Source organism: Mustela erminea, chromosome 1, assembly GCF_009829155.1.
Source record: "Mustela erminea isolate mMusErm1 chromosome 1, mMusErm1.Pri, whole genome shotgun sequence".
Lineage (NCBI taxonomy): Eukaryota > Metazoa > Chordata > Mammalia > Carnivora > Mustelidae > Mustela > Mustela erminea.
The window spans coordinates 23,794,865-23,813,253 of record NC_045614.1 but is presented as its reverse complement, the minus strand read 5'-3'; the positions used below and the strand labels follow the sequence as shown (position 1 = coordinate 23,813,253).

The window sequence follows — 18,389 nt, the reverse complement described above, 5'->3', positions numbered from 1 at the left end:
TAATAATTCACACACAGAGCAAGTAAAGGTAAAAGCAAATGAGTCATACACCAGAACCAAATGTAAATAGTTACCACCTCTCAGTTTCACACTTGATTTGCACAGATTTTGCTGGTTATATAACTGTAATGGAACAGGAAAATCACTAGACCTAGAGTCCTATGAAAACAGCAGCTTTGCAAACTTTCAATTTTCTATTTTCAATGACAGTTAATTCAACATTTCAAAGTGCAGAAGTTAAATGAGGCGAAGAATGATAAATGATGCCCCACAATTGCTGAAATCTGATTACCCAGAGATAAGAACGGGCCAGATTCTACTTGCACAAGTTTGGACCTAAGGCATGAGACCAATGAAAGAAAGAAGGGGAGGGGGGAAAAAAAAAAAAAAGCAAAAAGGGAAGAAAAACTTTAGGGAAATGAATGCTTCCATTTATTCCTCCTAAATATAATATAAACAAGGACACAAAGAATATGCAAATGGATTCCGGATCCCATGGACACTCGGGGGGGATATTAATAAGCCAGTTCCATCCTGAAAGAAAACCCCCAAATCAACCTCCATTTAAGAAGCTAATTTATGCACTCCTGGGTCCTCATACAAGTTAAGCAGCCCAGAGTATCACAGCAGGCATAGAACAACAGACCTGAGCCCTGCTGTGTTTGTTCAAGGAGGCAAGTTAGCTATTCCTAACAGGAAACAAAACATGTCGTCGGGCTATTAAACAGGGGTGTTTTGCCATACTGTGCAGCCCTGAATGCATCAATTGCTGTCCCAAACAGGATTAGAGATGTGGTTTTCTTTAACTACGGTTTTGAGAAAAATGCTTATGCTGCTCAGAATTCTCAGACTGATATTAACTAATCTAGTGCCGGGCCAGACAGCGCACTCTCGAAACCTCCACGGAACGGTCTCAGACATACTCCAAAAGTTGTGGGAAGGCAGCACAACAGAAAGGAGAGGGGGTCCCGACGGGGGTGGGAGAGGAAGTTAACGCCTATACACAGCGAAATTTGGAATTCCCCCAAGAGTATTTTTGCCTTTAAGTATTCAAGGTCCCACTCCACAGTGATTAACTGTGTGGTGAAAAACCCAGGTTTCATTCCCATAGACAAAACCCATCTGAATGAATATGCAGTTTGAAAAAATGGATTATTTGTGCCAAGAATGGCAACTGAATGTAGGCTTGTAAATGGCTTTGGGTAATTCTGCTGTGTCATTATCATAAAATGGGATCTCCCAGATATTTCTGTAGAAGCCAAGAAGTTCCATGTGAGGGGAAAAAAAAAAAAGGCAAACCTATCTTACATATGGACCTTTCTTCATGGTTCAATGTATGACAATCAACCCCCTGGAAAAAGTGGGTCAATTTCCACTATAAAGAACAGACTCGTGATGGCTTGAGGGCAACAAGTCTGTATTGCTACGTGGTTTTTTTAACCAAAACTTCAGGACACTTCGCTGCATTTGGTGAAAATATTTAATACCGATGAGGCATATCACCAGTTAGTGTTATCCCAAGGTGATAGCAAGGGTTGAAATTTATAGACTCTAGAAAGGAATCACAGCAAAAACAAAATGGAATTCTTTTTGCAAACCATTGTTCTAGAAAGTAGTCATACGTTAGGAGATAAGTTTTGAAAGACCCTCAAAATATCAGAATTATGAAAGCCATAACTTCTAGCCAACCATCATTAATGACTACCATACACATGAGGGATAACCAAATGGGACATTTTTAGAGATAGATCAGCTAAGAGATTAAAGTAAGCATGTTTACAGAGACATAACTATTTAAAATATTTATGGAGAAAACAGTTGCAGATGATACTAAGAGAGATTCCAACAAAAACACAGCACAAATGCAGACACCATATGGTCCAATGTATGCACCCATGACCTCATGTGAAAAGCAGGCCAAAGACATAACAGCTGGAGGTGCCTCCCTTTTATCCCCGGAACAACAACTCTTGGGTTTGGAAGGGGCTCATCATAATCATGTCCATGGCTGGGTGAAATCTATGAGTAACGTCAAAGGCTTTGGGAAGAAAGTTCTCAAAACAGTTGTCCCTGGAAGCCTTCACTTTGTTGGGGTTTCAAGCCCAATCTGCATTTCCCTTTGACACCACGTAAAAGGTGAAGTCAGGTAACGCAGAGTTTTTTGTGAACCAGAGAAGCATCACGTATCTTCCCAGCACTTTTGTTGTCTCCTGATTATTCATTAGGCCTGAGTCAGGACCACAAATCACTGCAGACCCCCCAGACTACCACATCCCATGGGATCTGCTCATATGTTCCCTTGATTGCTGCTCGAAAGCATCAGAAGCCAAGACACGAAAATAGCCGTGGAAACTCTTAAGTTTTATGAGTGTTTAGCATATGGCCAGTTCTAGTCTCATAACACAACTGGAAAACTAGTCTATTGTTCCTGTTAAATAAAGAGAATCCTGAAGATTCAAGAAGTCCATTAACTTGCCCATGGTCACAAATGGATGGCGCTGGGATGCCACCCGCCATGTTCTTTGCTGGTCAACCAGCAGGACAATGAGTTTGAGGCGGCAGGGGCGGTGGGGGTGGGGGCAGGTGCTGATGCTTGTAGGAACCTATCTTTCCAGAAGAGTGTTCTGCAACTGTCACTGAAGTAACATTGGGGATGGAGAAGGGAAGGGTGTGAGAGGCACATACTCTCATCCACCAGCCACTGAGACTAGCTGTCCTGAGGTGAGGTGCCTTCCACCTGCACTGAGACCCTCCTCAGCTGCCCACCATCTTCCAGCCCAGAGCCCCGAGGTTTATTATATTTAAACTCCTTCTCCAAAGAGCTGAATTGCCCAGAAATGACTCCAGGGAGTTCTGAGACCATTTCATGCAGGGCTCTTAATAATTTTTAAGTTAAGTACCTTTCTCTGTTTTAATAAAAAGACAGTTTGTATCCCTGGTGAGGAATTGCGAGGGGTGGAGAGCAGAGCTACTCCTTGTGACAGAGGGCTGCACAGCAAGTCCTTGAATAGTTCAACGTCTTTTGCAAAGGCACTGGGGCATCCTCCTCAATTGCAAACTTTCTACATGTATGGCATGTGATGTGAGTGACAAGAGGGAAGAGAGCAGGGAACCAGGTGCTACTGAAGAACCGTATGTCCCAGCAACCTTTGTTCTTACCATATTCCTGTGTTGGTTTGTTTTGAACCTTGTTTTAAAAAACCCATGGCTGACAGCACCTCAAATTCATGAGGAATCTTCTACGACAGAGTGCTTCTGTATATGGATCAGTGGAAACTTGATGAATAAATGCCAGTACATTGAGGCCGGTCCAGTTTTAGGCACTGACTTCGTTAAGTCTCTTTACAAAGGAATTTCAAATGTGGGCAATTAAGAAAGCATGACCTATTAAAGATGCCGATCCTTCCAGATAATGCGGAATTCTGACCATATATTTACTCTGGAAGCTGTTGTTCTCCTCAAATCCTTTAACTTTTCATGAAGTGTTCAGTCTTTTTGTGATGCCACTGAAGTGTAATCAAACATTACCACAAGCCAAGTCACACACCAGCATGTCTCGCCTTGTTTAAATATCTCAAATATATTTGAGTAATTGTGTAATGATTTCTAGGCCTCTGGTTGTCCATATGGTCTGAACAGACTGTCTTTTGTAGAGCAGTTGTGCTATCTCTCTCAACGGGAAGGAATCAAATCATCTTTGCTCCAAACTGGAAAGCTTGGGAGGTACTGCTTACATTTCCGGGAGGTGCCTTACCTCAACTCTTGAAACCAAACCAACCCACATCTGGCCCCCAGAAATCACTGTGTCTTCTGGAAATCTTGCTTGTGTTTGTGAAATATCCCAGAACAAGTCAGCAGGCATCATGTGTCATGTTTTCTTCTGTAACTATCCTTAGGATACAATGACATGCCATGGGGACGACACGGCAAAGCCAGCAGGGCAATCACATGGACTCTTACTAGACAGAGAACATTCTACGTGGTGAAACCAGATCATCTCAGACAGACAATGAGGACCAGTGAAAGGGTCTGGCTTTGGCAAGAACTTTGCTCTAATGCTCTCCAGGTGGTACAGGCAATGAGACAAGCAAAGGACCTATTGAGTTTGCAATTAATGAAGCCCACACGAGTCTTCAGAGATTTGACTCAACAGCCCAGCATCTAAACTTAGTCACCGGGTCTCACAAATTATTCACATTAGCTGTATCCCTAGGGAAGAACCTCAGGGAAGACCTGGAATGCTGTGTTTGAAGGAATGTGCTGAACTTACTCTTGACCTATTATTTGAAAATTCTTAGCAAAATGTTTGGGTGCAGAGTTGTCCCCAAACTACTGGCCACGAGAGGGTTCTTTGATGGGACTTGGCACTTGGCAGGGAGACAGTGGACAGATGAGTCTGGTGGCCTTTCTGCTCCTGCCCAACCTCAAGCTTTTGAAATCTTAAGAGGAAAACCATTTCACTGGTCACGAACAGCACTGAATGCACAAAATCATGGAGACATGCACAGTTTGCCAGTTCCGGGGGTGACTGTAATGTGACAGAAAACAGTTTACCTTTTGTGCCTGAGGGAGCTGAAAAACAACAGGAAAACAAGACAAAAAGAAAAGAAAAAGGCAATCATTACATTAAAGTCAAGATTAACTGTAAAACTTCATTTGATCACCATTGGCAAATGGAAAAACCAAAACTGGGAGAAAAACAAGGGAAATAAAACTAAAGCTGGGTCATTTCCCCGAAATTATGCTGTGGGACTGATTATTCAACCTGCTTTCTGTATCCGTAATCTCAACACACAATCCGTGAGCACATGTTTTAGGAATCACCACGCCCAGGCCAGCAGTTGGCAACTTCCCGCCATGCTCGACCTGAGGCTCTTCTGTTCAGGGGCCCCAAACACTCATTTCCAAAACCCAGTTCCTCCTTCTTGCACACCAGTGGTTTCCTAGTGGAGGCGGATGGCCTGGAGACACCTGCAGGTGTCACAACTGGTGAGGGGAGGGAGCGAGAGCTATTGGCTTCTAGTGGGTAAAGACCAGGGTTGCTTCTACACCTTACAACGCAGGGGACAGTCCCCGGGGGAAAGAATTACTCAGTCCACATGCCGATTGTGCCAACGCTGAGAAACCCTTCTGTACATAAAGGTAAGACCATCCAAAGAATGTTCTGTTTTTAAAGTCATTTTTTCTTGCTTTGTCGCACATTAACTGTTCTTTTTATTGGTGCTTAAGAAAGCATGCACAAGGGTTTGTGCATTTGAAATAAAGCCAATATTCGAAGAACAATGAAAAGGCAGTCAGTTAATCCATAAAATAAGACATAATGGCTTTCCCAATGGTAGAGGCAAGAAACTGAAATTATAGGTATGTGGTGTGGGAAAAGATGAACATTTATGAGACATACTTGTCTATTTTTCAACCTTGAGACTATTAGGCTGTGGTTTAATGCCACTGTATTTGTGCCTGCCATGAGAGCATACATTGTTTTGAAAAGCATTTTTCTAATCTGAAATGGAAATTCCATTATCCATGTGTTAAGTACCAAGTCTAGGAGTTGCATCATTTTCAAGACTGACTTCTCATCGTGGAGACTAACATTTATTGTGTGTGAACTCGTCACCAGGCACCGTTTAAAGCCTTTCGTTTGCATTACCCCAGCAAATCCAAGCAACTCGATAGAGGTGCCTTCATTATCTTCATTTTATAGATGAAAAATAAAATGGAACTTAGAGGGTTTAGTGATTATATAATGTTCCACAGATAATAAGTTGTAGAGCTGGGATGCCTTAGAAGGTGCAAATTCGACCAGACTCACATAGTAAAGGCCACGAGCACTAGGAAATTAGCAGACTTTTCTGTCTCTCTGGAGTTTATAACATTGGAAGTGCTGGAAGATGCAAGATAACTAAACCCGATACTTTGGGGGCCCGTTTGAACCTTTTGCCTTTCCCATTCATTTAGCCCTGGGAAGAATGTTCTTTCTTCATATGCACTAAGTAAGCCCAGGGCTTCCTAAGGCCCTGAACCTGTGGACAGAATCCAGCAAAGGGCAGAAGGGATAGACCCAAGCCAACAAAATGCCTTGATTCTCAGAGACAACTCCAGAATAATTTGGAGGATGTCCATGAAGGGCAGACCCAACCTCTCCAACACTCGTTTTTCAAGCAATTTTATCCCAAAAGGTCTCCCAATTTAAGGAAACAGGAATAGTACAAGCATGCTTTTCTGATTCTTTCATTCTAGTCAAGGTTATGGTGACCACTACTCAAAAAGGAAGCCTGTGAGTGCCTCCAGTGCTTCTTTTTTAAAAAGATTTTATTTATTTATTTGACAGAGAGAGATCACAAGTAGGCAGAGAGGCAGGCAGAGAGAGGGGGAAGCAGGCTCCCCGCTGAGCAGAGAGCCCGATGCGGTGCTCGATCCCAGGACCCTGAGATCATGACCTGAGCCGAAGGCAGAGGCTTTAACCCACTGAGCCACCCAGGCGCCCTTCCTCTAGTGCTTATCTTAAGAGTTCAGAAAATATGTATCAAGAGGTGAGAAATCCAGCCTAAAAGGAGGGATCACTTCAAGATCTCTTAAATAGTAAACATTTTTTTCATACGACAGAAAAGAAATGTTAGAGACACGAACATTAAGGGAATGATAAATGCACGTTTCCTTAGGAAAGCATTTGTGTTGAATCACAGCTTGTCATCTGAAATGTGGGGCGGTGGGGGGCTGAGAATTACAAATGTTTGATGAACTGTAAAATAAATACTAAAGGTTCAGTCCTGCACAAACTGCCGGACTTGACAAGCCCCTGAAAGGAAAGCTACCCTTTCTCTCTCTTTCTGGAAGCTTCATCTCCGTCAAGCCGGAAACACCTCTTTTTGACTCACCCATTTAAGCCCATGAGAAGGAAAATGAGAGACTAGGCCTTTGTGGTGATGTCCTTGTCCTCAGACTCTCCACAAAACATATATTTTCCTCAAGAAATAACTCATGAGAACAAAGAATCACTTTCCTATCGGAGCTCTGAAGGAACAGAAATTACAGCTTGCAGTGCCCTCAACAGGTTGGACCTCTGAGAAGGAGCTTCAGAATAGAACACAGCAAATTTAGATCAGATCGCTAGCAGCCACAAGACGCTACTGCTTGGGGGCCGGCTCTCCTGATGACACACCATCCACCCAATGGCCACCAACGGTGTCCACGAGCCTGAGCTGGGAACCTGACCGGCTGGACACTTGGGGGCCTCTGGCTGGAGTCTTGAGCCATGTGCCTTCCAGCCTTTGGCCAGATGCTTGTCTGTAAAAAAGGATGGTAGAGGGAGGGCTGGGAAATGGGCCAAATCTTGAATGGCCAATGGATTTTGTCTTGAGAGCCAAGTCTGACTGATTAGTAATGGCTGTCTGGAGGGCCGTGTTGAGAAGGATTCTGAAGTTATGTCTGAGTTTTGTTGGAAAGAATGTGAGAGCCACATAGCAATGTCCTTTGTGGGCTAAAAACCAAGGAATGGCAGACCCTATCGCTGGACATGATGATCTCTCAAGGTCTTCCTGTACTTTTTCTTTGTAGTTCTGAGCACATCTATGATTTCTATGTCATTTATTTGTTTCATGTCTCTCCCCTGCTAGGTCACAAGTTCCATGAGGGCAGGAGGGTATTTCCGTTGCAAGTCTATGAAGTTCTCTAAGCTGTGCCTGTAACTGGTGTTTGCCTCGCTGAAGAAGGTACCTTGTTACTAGGGCATGCCCATGTTAGGGAAAGAGAATTGGGCGAACCACCTTGAATCCACACACCTCCACAAACATACCATGTCGAGAACCCAAGCTGACAGCTGTCAAGAGAAAAAGAAATGTCTCTGACCGAAGGATGGACGTGAACTCTCAGATTCCCACGTCTGACATGGATGTCTATATATGAGCAGACCATCTCACGGACCCAGGGATGCACATAAAACCAGCCTGGGAACTTCTCTAAGCTGAGGCAATGTCTCTTTCACAAAAGCCACCTTGGCATGGTGAGCCAGGCTTCCTGTCTCTGGACCTGTTTCTTCACACTATAGAAGGGTCTGCATGGGCAGCTTCAGGTTCCTTCCAGGCTGCATAGCCCCAAGTTGCACTATTCTCTATCCAAGTGCACACCCTCCAGTAACTTTTTAAAAGGAAGGGTAAAGGAAGAAAGAAGTAGTGGTAGGCTCTGGACTCCCACATTCCCGAAGAAAAGCTGGGCGCTGGATGCCTCCGTGAGATACCTAACACTTGAATGTGGAAAAACTGAGAAAATGTCAATTGGAAGAGAACGGAGAGGGGAGGTGATGAAGATGAAGACGACATAAAAACAGCACAAGCTGCTCTTCAGTGGACACTCTCAACGGACCAGGGACTTGGCTAAGCACTTTTCATCTTGAGGGATGCTGGTCCTCACAGCAGACCTCCAGGTTAGACAATAGTATCATCCCATTTATAGATGAGGAAAAGATAATAGTTAAAATAGCTAAGTACCTTGCCAAGGTCACTGAGGCAGGAAATGCTTGAGCTGAGGGTCAAAGTCAAGCCTCTCAGCAGCCCCACCTCTCCTCTAACCATCAGGCTCAAGGTGCCGCTCCTCCTGCAGACCAAGGGTACTAGCACCAACCCAAGCTCTTGAAGGACTTGGGGACTTCTCAGGCCTTTCCATCTGGGCATCTCCCATAATGGAAAGGGGAATGAGAAATTCCAGCACCACCCCTCGTGGGAGAGTCTGGATGGAGACAGAAAATCCAGCTTACCACAGTTCTCAGCATGTGGTGCATGATGTAACCATGTAGCATAAATATTTACCATGCCTTCTCCTGTTGCAGACATTTGCACTTACTCTCTCCTCATCCTGGGACTCTCCCTCATACCCCTCCCTGCTTGCCTAGCAAATGCCTACTTCTCTGGTCAGTTATCATTGCCTCAGAAAAGCCTTGTCTGACCTCTTGTATCATATGCCCTCATCACATGCCCTCATAATACCACATGCCTCCCATTCATGGTCTAGTGACTCCTACTTGTGGTAACTGCCATTCTGCCCTTCTTTTTTTGGTAACAGGAACCAAACTTTTAGCCAGGATAGCTATATGACCCTGTTAGAGTTTGGTGTGGCTAAGTGGTTCAGCTGTGGTCAGTGAGATATTCATGGATATGGCTTTTCCAGATAGTGTCCTTAAAAGGATTCCTTCCATCCTGCTGCCAGTAAGGCACCTGTGATGGCTGGTGCTCCAGCAGTCATTCTAGGCTATGAGGTTACCTTGAGGATGAAAACCACACACTAGGATGGTGAGGACAGCAGTAATGACAGGTAATTATAACAGCTACAGCCAGCTATCCACCATTCTAACTGCTTCACCTATGTTAATTTATTGAAAACTCACAGGAACCTTATTAGGTAAGTTCTATCATTACCTCAGTTTTATAGATGATGGAACTACAACATCATATGGCCAGAAAACAGCAAAGATAGGATTTAAAAAGGGAGACCAGTAGGAAGGGCAGTGAATAATCCAGATGAGAAATAATGGAGAACCGAATCAAGGTGCTGGTGGTGGAGGTGATGGGCAGTGGTCTGACCTTAGATCTATTTCAGAGTAGACTCAATAGAGAGTGATATGGTAATACGAAAGGAGAGACATCAAGAGTGCATCCACGGGTTTCTGTCCATGCGAATGCAAAAATGGAACAGCCATTTACTGAAAAGAGGAAGACAAAGCGGGGAGAATATTTGAGGGAAGTTCTCCAGAGTTGGGTTTTGTCTACAACTGACAATTTTGGGATGTCTTTTAGACTTGCAGGCAGAAGCGTAGGGTGGGGAGCATGATCACCATCAGTATTCTGATGAGGTCATTCAGGGAGTGCACACAGATAGAGGAGAGCTTGTGTCAGGGACAGAACAGGAACATCCCACCAGGTAGAGGTCTGGAAGCTGAAGGGAGCCAGTGAAAAAAGCGGTGAGGAGCCATGGGGGAAGTGGGAGATCGGAGAGCCCTGTGTCCCTGACGCTCAATAAAAGTGCTTCTAAGTGAGACAGTGCCTCCACCAAGGGAAGGGCGTGCTTTTGTTTTAACTATCCTTGTTCACTCCATTTCTATCTCAGAGTTCTGCTCAGAGTCATGGGGGCAACGGAGGGGACATCCAGCCATCATTCTCGCTCAATGAAGTTCCAGAGTTGAATGGACTCCTTTTCAAAAATAAAACTCCCATTAAAGAACTATTGATCAAAACAACACATTCCACTGTGAAATATGTAAAGACCAAATGGGAAACAAAGTCTTTTCCTGCCATGTGTAAATAAAAAAAAAAAAAGAAAGAAAGAAAGAAAAGAAAAGAAAAAAAAGGCAAAAAACCCCAAAAGCCTGGTCTACATATGTTTATTCCATTTGTAAAACTGGCCCTTTGCCTCAGGCCTTATGAATGAGCGATAAATCCCGGCTTGCTGCAACGTTTCCTTGTGTTCATTTATTTTTCTTGTGCGTGTTTGCATTTACAATCTTCCATTCTTCTTCATTAAGCAATGTGGGTAAAGATCCCTATTCCTCGTATGTATCAGAGGAAGTTCTGCTAATTGGCTCAAACTCAAAAACCTGCACACCAAGGACGGAAGGGCTCTGATGAGCTGAGGTCTGGCTGGGTGGTTTCTGTCCCACATCTAGCCGCTTCTGCCACCCATGCCAAGCCACTGCCGTGGCTCTCCCGTCCCTTCGCTCCGACTCCTCCCCCCAGCCCCATCTTTATACTACATCCAGAATAATCTAAACATATAAACCTGGTACTCTGTCAGCCCTCGCTTGCCTCAGAGGCTGTGTGTGGCTATTTTCTCTGGTGACCTAATAATGCTCTGTCCCTGGGCCATGCCAATTCCCTGACACCCCCAACAAGCCTGGCCTCACCAATTCTTACCCATCTGTCCGACGGCAGCTCTGGTGGCCGCTCCCCTGACTGAAGGCCCTGTCTCAACCAAGCATCTTTCTATGACTTCATCTTGTTGATTCCTGCCTTAGCATGTATCACCTTCTGGAATCTTCCTGTTGACATTTTAATTACCTCTCCACAGAAGATTTTAAGATTTATCCAGGACCCACATCTACTGTATTCATGGTTTGATCACCGCAGACTACACCTGTAGGGTAACTGGCCCTTGTTAATCACTTAGTCCCTATTTGTTGGAGGGACAGCAGAAGGAGAGAAGGAAGGAAAGAAAGAAAGAAGGAAGGGAGGCTGGAAGGGGGAGAGGAAAAGGGAGAGAAGGAAAGGGAGTGGGAAGGAAGGGGTGAAGCGGGGAGAGCCTTAGAGTCTGGTAGGACAGGTATCAAATCCTCCCTCTACCATTTCCTAGCTGTGAGGACTTGGGCAATAATATATTATCTTAGGGCTCTGGATTTCTCATCTGTGAGACTGTAATGGTAACACTACTACAAGGAATTCATAGGAGGATTACATGAAATAAATACCTGTTGAGAACCTACAACAGCCACTGGCCCATAATGTTACTCTTTTTACCCCTTGACCTTGACCTTGTAACCTCTGTGGTTTTCAGAGTGGGCCCCAATCTTACAGTATATTACACTAATAACCAAGTACCTCATGGTCCATGAACGAGCCCACGGACCTGGAGTCACAGTCTTCCCCCACTGGGCCATCGCTTTTTCACTGGAGGAGGTGTCTTACGCAGTATGTAACTCTTACAATGGATTGCGTCTCTTTGCTCTCAACATAAGCCCCTTCTTTTTGTAGTAGTTCCCACATTTTGGGTAAGGCTCTGTTCCAAGCTCCTTGATGTAGACAGTGCCAAGACCTAAGCCAACCAACTTATTGCTCTCCCCTGGCTACAGCAAATGGCTAAGAGTGGACATATGACATAAACTGATCTAGTGAGGACTTTTATAGGAGTAATCAATAATTATATCCCTCTTCCCATGTCTCTCCTCTTCCCTCTCCTCTCTCAGCTAGAGTCTGAGGGGATGCACCTCTGGGAACAGTGCACCAAATGGGACCAGAGAGTAAGGCCAACAGTATGAAAGGTGGGAGTTACAGAGGCAGAACTCAGGGCCCATGGCATCATTTGAGCCCCATGTCTATCCAGGGGACTTAGCTTCTAGTGGCTTCCAGCTTAGTAGAAGCCATTGGGACAACCTAAGAGACCGGGGTTCCCATTATTCCCATAGATACATGTAGCTGGTCATCTCTAGGATACACCACGGCTGCTCACGACTAGATTTTACTTGCACAAATCAAGGGATTCCTCAGAAAGTTCTGTATTTTTGCTCAACTTCAATAATTCTCAGAAGTAACTGCCTCAAAAGATTTCCAATGGCATATGTGAAAGATCCTCACAAAAACACAGCATCATGTTTTGATCTTTATGACAATGTTAGATGAGTCAGGAGACAAAATGGTGTCTCTTTGTGTCATTGTCCTGCTCCTCAGAGTCTCTTCCACCCCTGGCTTTCAGTTCATCTACTTCCTCTACTTCTTACATTTTTTTATGGTCTTACTTCCTCTACTTCTCTTCCAACTGAAATGTAGGCACCCTTCTGCTCATTCTACAATCCCCTCAGTGAGGCCACCCCTCTCCGGGCTCATGGCTTCAACTCATGGTGGTGCTCCCCTGCTCATGGTGGTGATGAGAGGGGAGAGGGTGGGAAGGATGACAGTGGTAGACGTAGACAACCCTGCAGACTGAAGACAGGAATAAAAAGAGGGTCAATAAGAAAATAAACATAACCGATTTTCCTATTCAAGTTCCCATTGGAATTTTTGCTTCACATCCTGGAAGTCCTTTAAGTCCTGTTAGAACGACTCACAGGGAGAATGATTATCTCCGTAATCCAAATTTTGTTGCTTTTGTCAGTTTGAGTGTTCTTTGATCTGACCACATACAATTTATTAATGATTTCTAAATATCTAGTTTGGGGTACAAATAGAATTTTAACTTGTTTTTCCAGTAGTGCATTTAAAAGCAAAAAAAAAAAAAAAAAAAAAAAAGTATGGATAGAAAGACCTTTCTTTGCAACACACTTGCTTTTCAAAATGTTTCTTTAAAACAAAAATCATATCAGTAATGCATGTTCCCTGGAGAAAATCAGATGTAGAAGGGAGGCAAAAGGAGAATTTAAGGCCACCTCTGACACTAGCATCCATTCGTCCTCCTGACATCCACTGTTGTCCTCAGTTAATATTATGTTAAATGACTACACAGTATTCCAGTATTAGAATATATGATAAATGACTTATGAGCGATGTATGCTGTATTCTCCTTGTCACTAAAGTAAATGATTGCAATAAACATCCTTGTAGTGGACACATGTTTGTAATAAACATCTTTGTAGTAAAACTGTTGCACACACTCTCAACTTTCCAAGAAGCTGAATTATTAGTTAAGAGGCATTGCATATTTCAGTCCATGTGCTTTCTAGAATGCTGTCCTAATTTACACTCTGAGCAGGATTCTCTTTTTCCAATGTTCACTTCGCCACCCCTAAGCCAGAGCTATGAATTATCATCTTAAAAAATCTTCCGGTAATTTTTAAAGGTTAGATTATATGGATGAACTTTTTCCATAATTCAAATGAGTTAGAGAGAGAGAGAGAGAGGATAATCTACTTCAAAATCCCCAAATGGCCAAAGGGTTCACTCTGTTGTGGGCCTCCAAATAGCAGTGCGTTGCTTACTATAGACTCGCACCTCCAGGTTATTTAGTGGAAAAGAAGTAGATTGATAACTAAAGGTCAGATTTTTCAAACTTAATTTTGGATTAAAAAAAAAAAAACAAACCCACCGTGTTTTTGTTCCAGCAGTAGAGCCCTGCCTAGATGAAAAGCAATCCTGCATAAATTATTCACTTGATGGCAGACATTTTTGGGGATGCTGGGAAATGTGGATTATTAATGGGCAGACCAGAACAATTCTCACATTACATATAGCTAAGGACTATCAGCTGGGGGAAAGCCCCAGACATTTTGCTTGTTATAATGTTCTAAAAATTCTCACAATAAGAAGTCATTTCTCATCAGGCTCTAACTCTGCATTGTATCGGAAAAATAAGTTTCCAATTAAAATTGTCATTCTTCAAGCTTTATTTTGTGTGGTCATCTTGCTGAAAAATTATCTGGAGTTCTGGCAATGTGAGGGAGTCCAAAGTCCTGCCGGTTTCCTGTGAGAACATGCATTGGTAGAATCTAAAGTGGATTTGGCGAAGTCCAGATAAAACCACCACCATGATGCATTTGTCTTTGCTGTTTGAAAACCACGTTGATCCACAAGGCAGTCCAGGGATCAGTGCAGATTTAGGAGGATCTGATAGGGAAGGAAGCTCTTTTCTGCAGGATTCATTTTGGAACTATCTGAACAGGATGCAAACCCACTCAGACCTTCTCCTGAACTCCCACCCTACCAGTGTCACTTTTCAACATTGTGACTGCTTCCAGTTGGATGCTCTAAGCTGCTGGTTTTAATTAAAACTTAATTTGCAAAAATGTTTCATAATTTATGCATGTCATATAATTCCTCTGAGACTGTGAACTTGGAGCCAACTCAGGGCCTTATAAGGAGACACTGTACTGAGAAGTTTGGGGGAGAAAGGGATGTAGGAGAAGAAGTACCAACAGGGGTGCAACACAGGAAGGTAATGATGCTTTCTTTCAGCTTTCCATCACCTGGATCTGCAGCCACCTGGGAGAGATATGGGCCTTGATGTTTGGAAGCGGAGAGCCCATATGGCAGGTCACAGACTCAGAGAACCAGAAGGGTCAGTGGTGGCTAGAATGGTCCTCCAAGGAAGGTCTTACCAGAGGAGATGATGAGCCAAAGAACTTGAAACCCTCCAAAAGAAATGAATGGGTTCCCACTCTCCCCACAAAAGGAGACACTGAAAACCCACAGAGGAAAATTAATGAAAACTCAAGAGTTTGCAATGAAACCATTACTTCACTCAACAGATGTCTTCCAAGAGAGAGTTTGCAGGGATTTGCCAAACTGTTGAACCACAAAGAAGTCTGTGTAGCAACTTAACTAGAAATATTAGGCCTCTAAGAAAGATGACCAGTTGAACCCTCCCCTCAATACACATCCTTTGTTAATTATAAAGTGAATGAATCTCCAGTCACCCTCCATGTCTCCAGTGGGAAAAGATCTATACAGACAGAATTTTACACAGAAAAAAATCAAAGAGGCCAGGAGAGAAAGTGCACACATATTCTGCATACTCACAAAGGATGGCCACCGTGTCAATGCCATAGTCTTTAGTGGCCAACCTGGTATGTTATACGTTTACTGACAGATGATCTCTATCTCGGTATCTACAGCTTAAAGGTCCTTCCCTTTCCTGCTGCCTATGAAAACCATTATAACCTATTAAGTAAAAGTCAGAGACTATGTAGTTTATCTGTCAAGCTTGTACCTCACAGAAGTGAACACGTTAAATAAACATTTGCGGGTCAAGGTATGGGCTGTGGGTAACAGATAATCAGTCCTCTGTTGATGTTCTCAGTTAGGAGATCCTTCGGGAAACTTCCCACCCTGTGATTCTTATCTGTAATTCCAGTTCATGAGTTCTTTTCTAGGAAAAAGCTATGAGTATTTCCTTCTATTTGATGTTGTTTTCACCTTGGTCCATCAATGAATATATTTTATGTTCCCCTGGAAAGAGAAAGAACTGGCAAAGCCATGAGTTGAATGATACTAGTTCTCTTGGTGCATCTGAGCCCTTTGCAAGTCAAGAGTGGTTGCTGTTTACTAACAATGAGAACTTGCACATACTGAGGCCTTACTCTAAGCCAGGCCAGGAGTTAAGGCCTCTGAACACATCCTCCCTCATGAGAAATTCTCACATAACTCCAGGGACCAGATACAATCACTTACATCCCAAATATGGGGAAAGTAAGACTGACTCTAGACCATATCTTCTGACCCAAGGGGATAAACAAGTCATACAATCCAATTAGTCTTTTTTCTAAAAACAAAACAAAACAAAACAAAAAAACAGGAACTTAGAATAACCTATGAATGGTTAATGAAGGGAATCCAATATAAAACTAAAATTTAAGTGGTTTACTTGGCAGTAGAATAGAAGAGAGCTCTGTACTTCCCTCAAGCCCGCTGACACACTGACTACCACACTACTTCAGGCTTGTTTTGGTCATACCTAGAAAGAAGGAGACCTATTAATATGCGAGAACTGCTGATCTCTCAAAATACATTTTGCTCCCCACCCCCCAAATCTGGTGGTTGGCAATCTTTAGGCACATTTTGCCAAACACATGTTCCTAAAATTTTGAAGTCCATGTGTATTTACAGTGGAATTTTCTCATGGTCTTGATTAGTTTATAATTAAGTCATAAAACTAGAGTAACTCTTAACAAATATTTTTATTTCCTAGTTCTTTTTTTGTTATTACAGGATTTTCTTTCTCTTAGTTAAAAAAGTCCGATCTTACCAGTGACACTTGGGCCCAAACCTCAAAGAGCTAATGCTTCGGAAGTTCACTTTAAAACATATACTTCAACGGAGTCCAAATGCCAAAACCCGAGCTACAAAATACTGTCATTTATATTGATTTCATAAGTTAGGGAACATGATCAAGGAACAAAAAAAGAAGCATAGGGACGCCTGGGTGGCTCAGTTGGTTGGACGACTGCCTTCGGCTCAGGTCATGATCCTGGAGTCCCAGGATCAAGTCCCTCATCGGGCTCCCAGCTCCATGGGGAGTCTGCTTCTCTCTCTGACCTTTTCCCCTCTCATGCTCTCTCTCACTGTCTCTCTCTCAAGTAAATAAATAAAATCTTTAAAAAAAAAAAGAAGCATAAATAGGGTTATCTTGTAAATAAACTAAGTATAGTATTACATTTAAATAAAAATTGTTTCAGTATCATATCTAGTAAACTGTCACTGTCTCAAAAAGTTAAAAAAAGAGAGATTAGCATTATTCTTTGGTGCAGTAATCTTTAAACCCAATATGTTTGTTAATTTTGAATATGAATAAATAAGTGAAAAATGTAATTAAATAATCTTGAAGATCAAACAAACTAATCAACTAATCATCATCATCTTTTATTTCTAAATTTCTACTGTGGTCACAATAGAATAACTAGTATTGGATTAGCCCTCTTGACAGAAACAAGGAAATAAGTGGACAGAACACACACCAAAAAGTCCTTTCATATTGGTCAACAATCAATACAGACTTCACTTCCTAGAAGGCACAAAAGTGAGGTGAGATTCATGATAGTCTGCCCAGAGGCAGTTACAAGACCCTAGTGTAGGGAGCCTGAGCCCATGCAAAGCCCTAGTAGCTATGTTGAATTGAGGAGGAATTGATCAGAATTTATGGAGGCTAAGGTGACTGAAATTTTTCAAGGAGAGCACTGGAGAGAGAAAGCTCTAGAGAGAAAGGGCTCCAGAAATTCAGAGGGAGGACTTCTTGAGTCTTTGGTGTAATACTAAAATGATTATGCATAGGGTGAGAGTCCACAAGACTGGGAAAAGCACAATTATAGGGACCGGGGTGGGGGGTGGGCAGAGAACTTCAATAAAGCTGTAATCTAAAAAAAATCCATTGGGCTCCAACTATGGCTGGGAATTTACAAGTTCCAACCAGTCAGAAAAGAGTTCTCTGTAAAACACCTGGAGCATTTGGTAGGAACCCCAGGAGGGTTATTCCTAGGACAACCTAGTTAGGAACCTAGTTCCTAGTTACAACTAAACTAGCTGTTAGACTGAAAGATACACCATACCTGCCTAACCAAAGCTTGAAACCAAGCATTTAAAGGGCCAAGCTCATACATAAGTAAATTAACCAGCCACCAGAACAGAACTCAATACTCTTTAAAGGAAGAGAGCAAATTTAGACACTTACCACAATGCCCACAATCATGAAATCATTATGGCCAACACTTAGTAGAAAAAAATTACTAGATGTAGAAACATGAAAACGTGACTCTTAAGAAGGGAGAATAACCAATCAGTAGAAATATACCCAGAAATGATGCAACTGGAAACCATGACTTTAAATTGATTATTAAAGATATAGTCAATAATTTAAAGGAAACGTTAACATTATGAAGACAGGACTAACAACTAAAAACAAATGCCAAAACTGAGTAAAAAATCAAAACCAAATAAAACCCACAGGGTTGAAAATTATTATTTAAAAATTTAAAAAGGGGGGGGGCACAGGATGGATGGGTTTGGCTCAGTTGCAATTTAGACATTCCAGAAGGAAAGATCAGTGAACCTAAAGATATAGTAATGGAAATCATTGAAATCGAAAGAGAGAAAAAAGAGGGGTGGGGGGAGAGAAAGGAGCTTTGAAAGAGAATTTTAGTAACCAGTAGGAAAATATCGAGCAGGTTAATATATGTGCAACTGAAATTCCAGAATCATGTGCAGTAG

General features: G+C 42.7%; 1 protein-coding gene across 3 annotated transcripts in view; it reads right to left on the bottom strand.

The window, feature by feature from the left end:
* Window positions 1-18,389, bottom strand: part of CACNA2D3 (calcium voltage-gated channel auxiliary subunit alpha2delta 3) — an 854,557-nt gene that overhangs the window by 238,354 nt on the left and 597,814 nt on the right. For 2 of the 3 annotated variants that reach the window (XM_032322603.1, XM_032322620.1), the window contains exon 14: window positions 4,555-4,572. The exons of the other annotated variant lie outside the window; for it this stretch is intronic. In XM_032322603.1, the coding sequence (XP_032178494.1) occupies window positions 4,555-4,572 (18 nt within the window). The remainder of the gene's footprint in view (window positions 1-4,554; window positions 4,573-18,389) is intronic. 3 annotated transcript variants of the gene reach the window in all.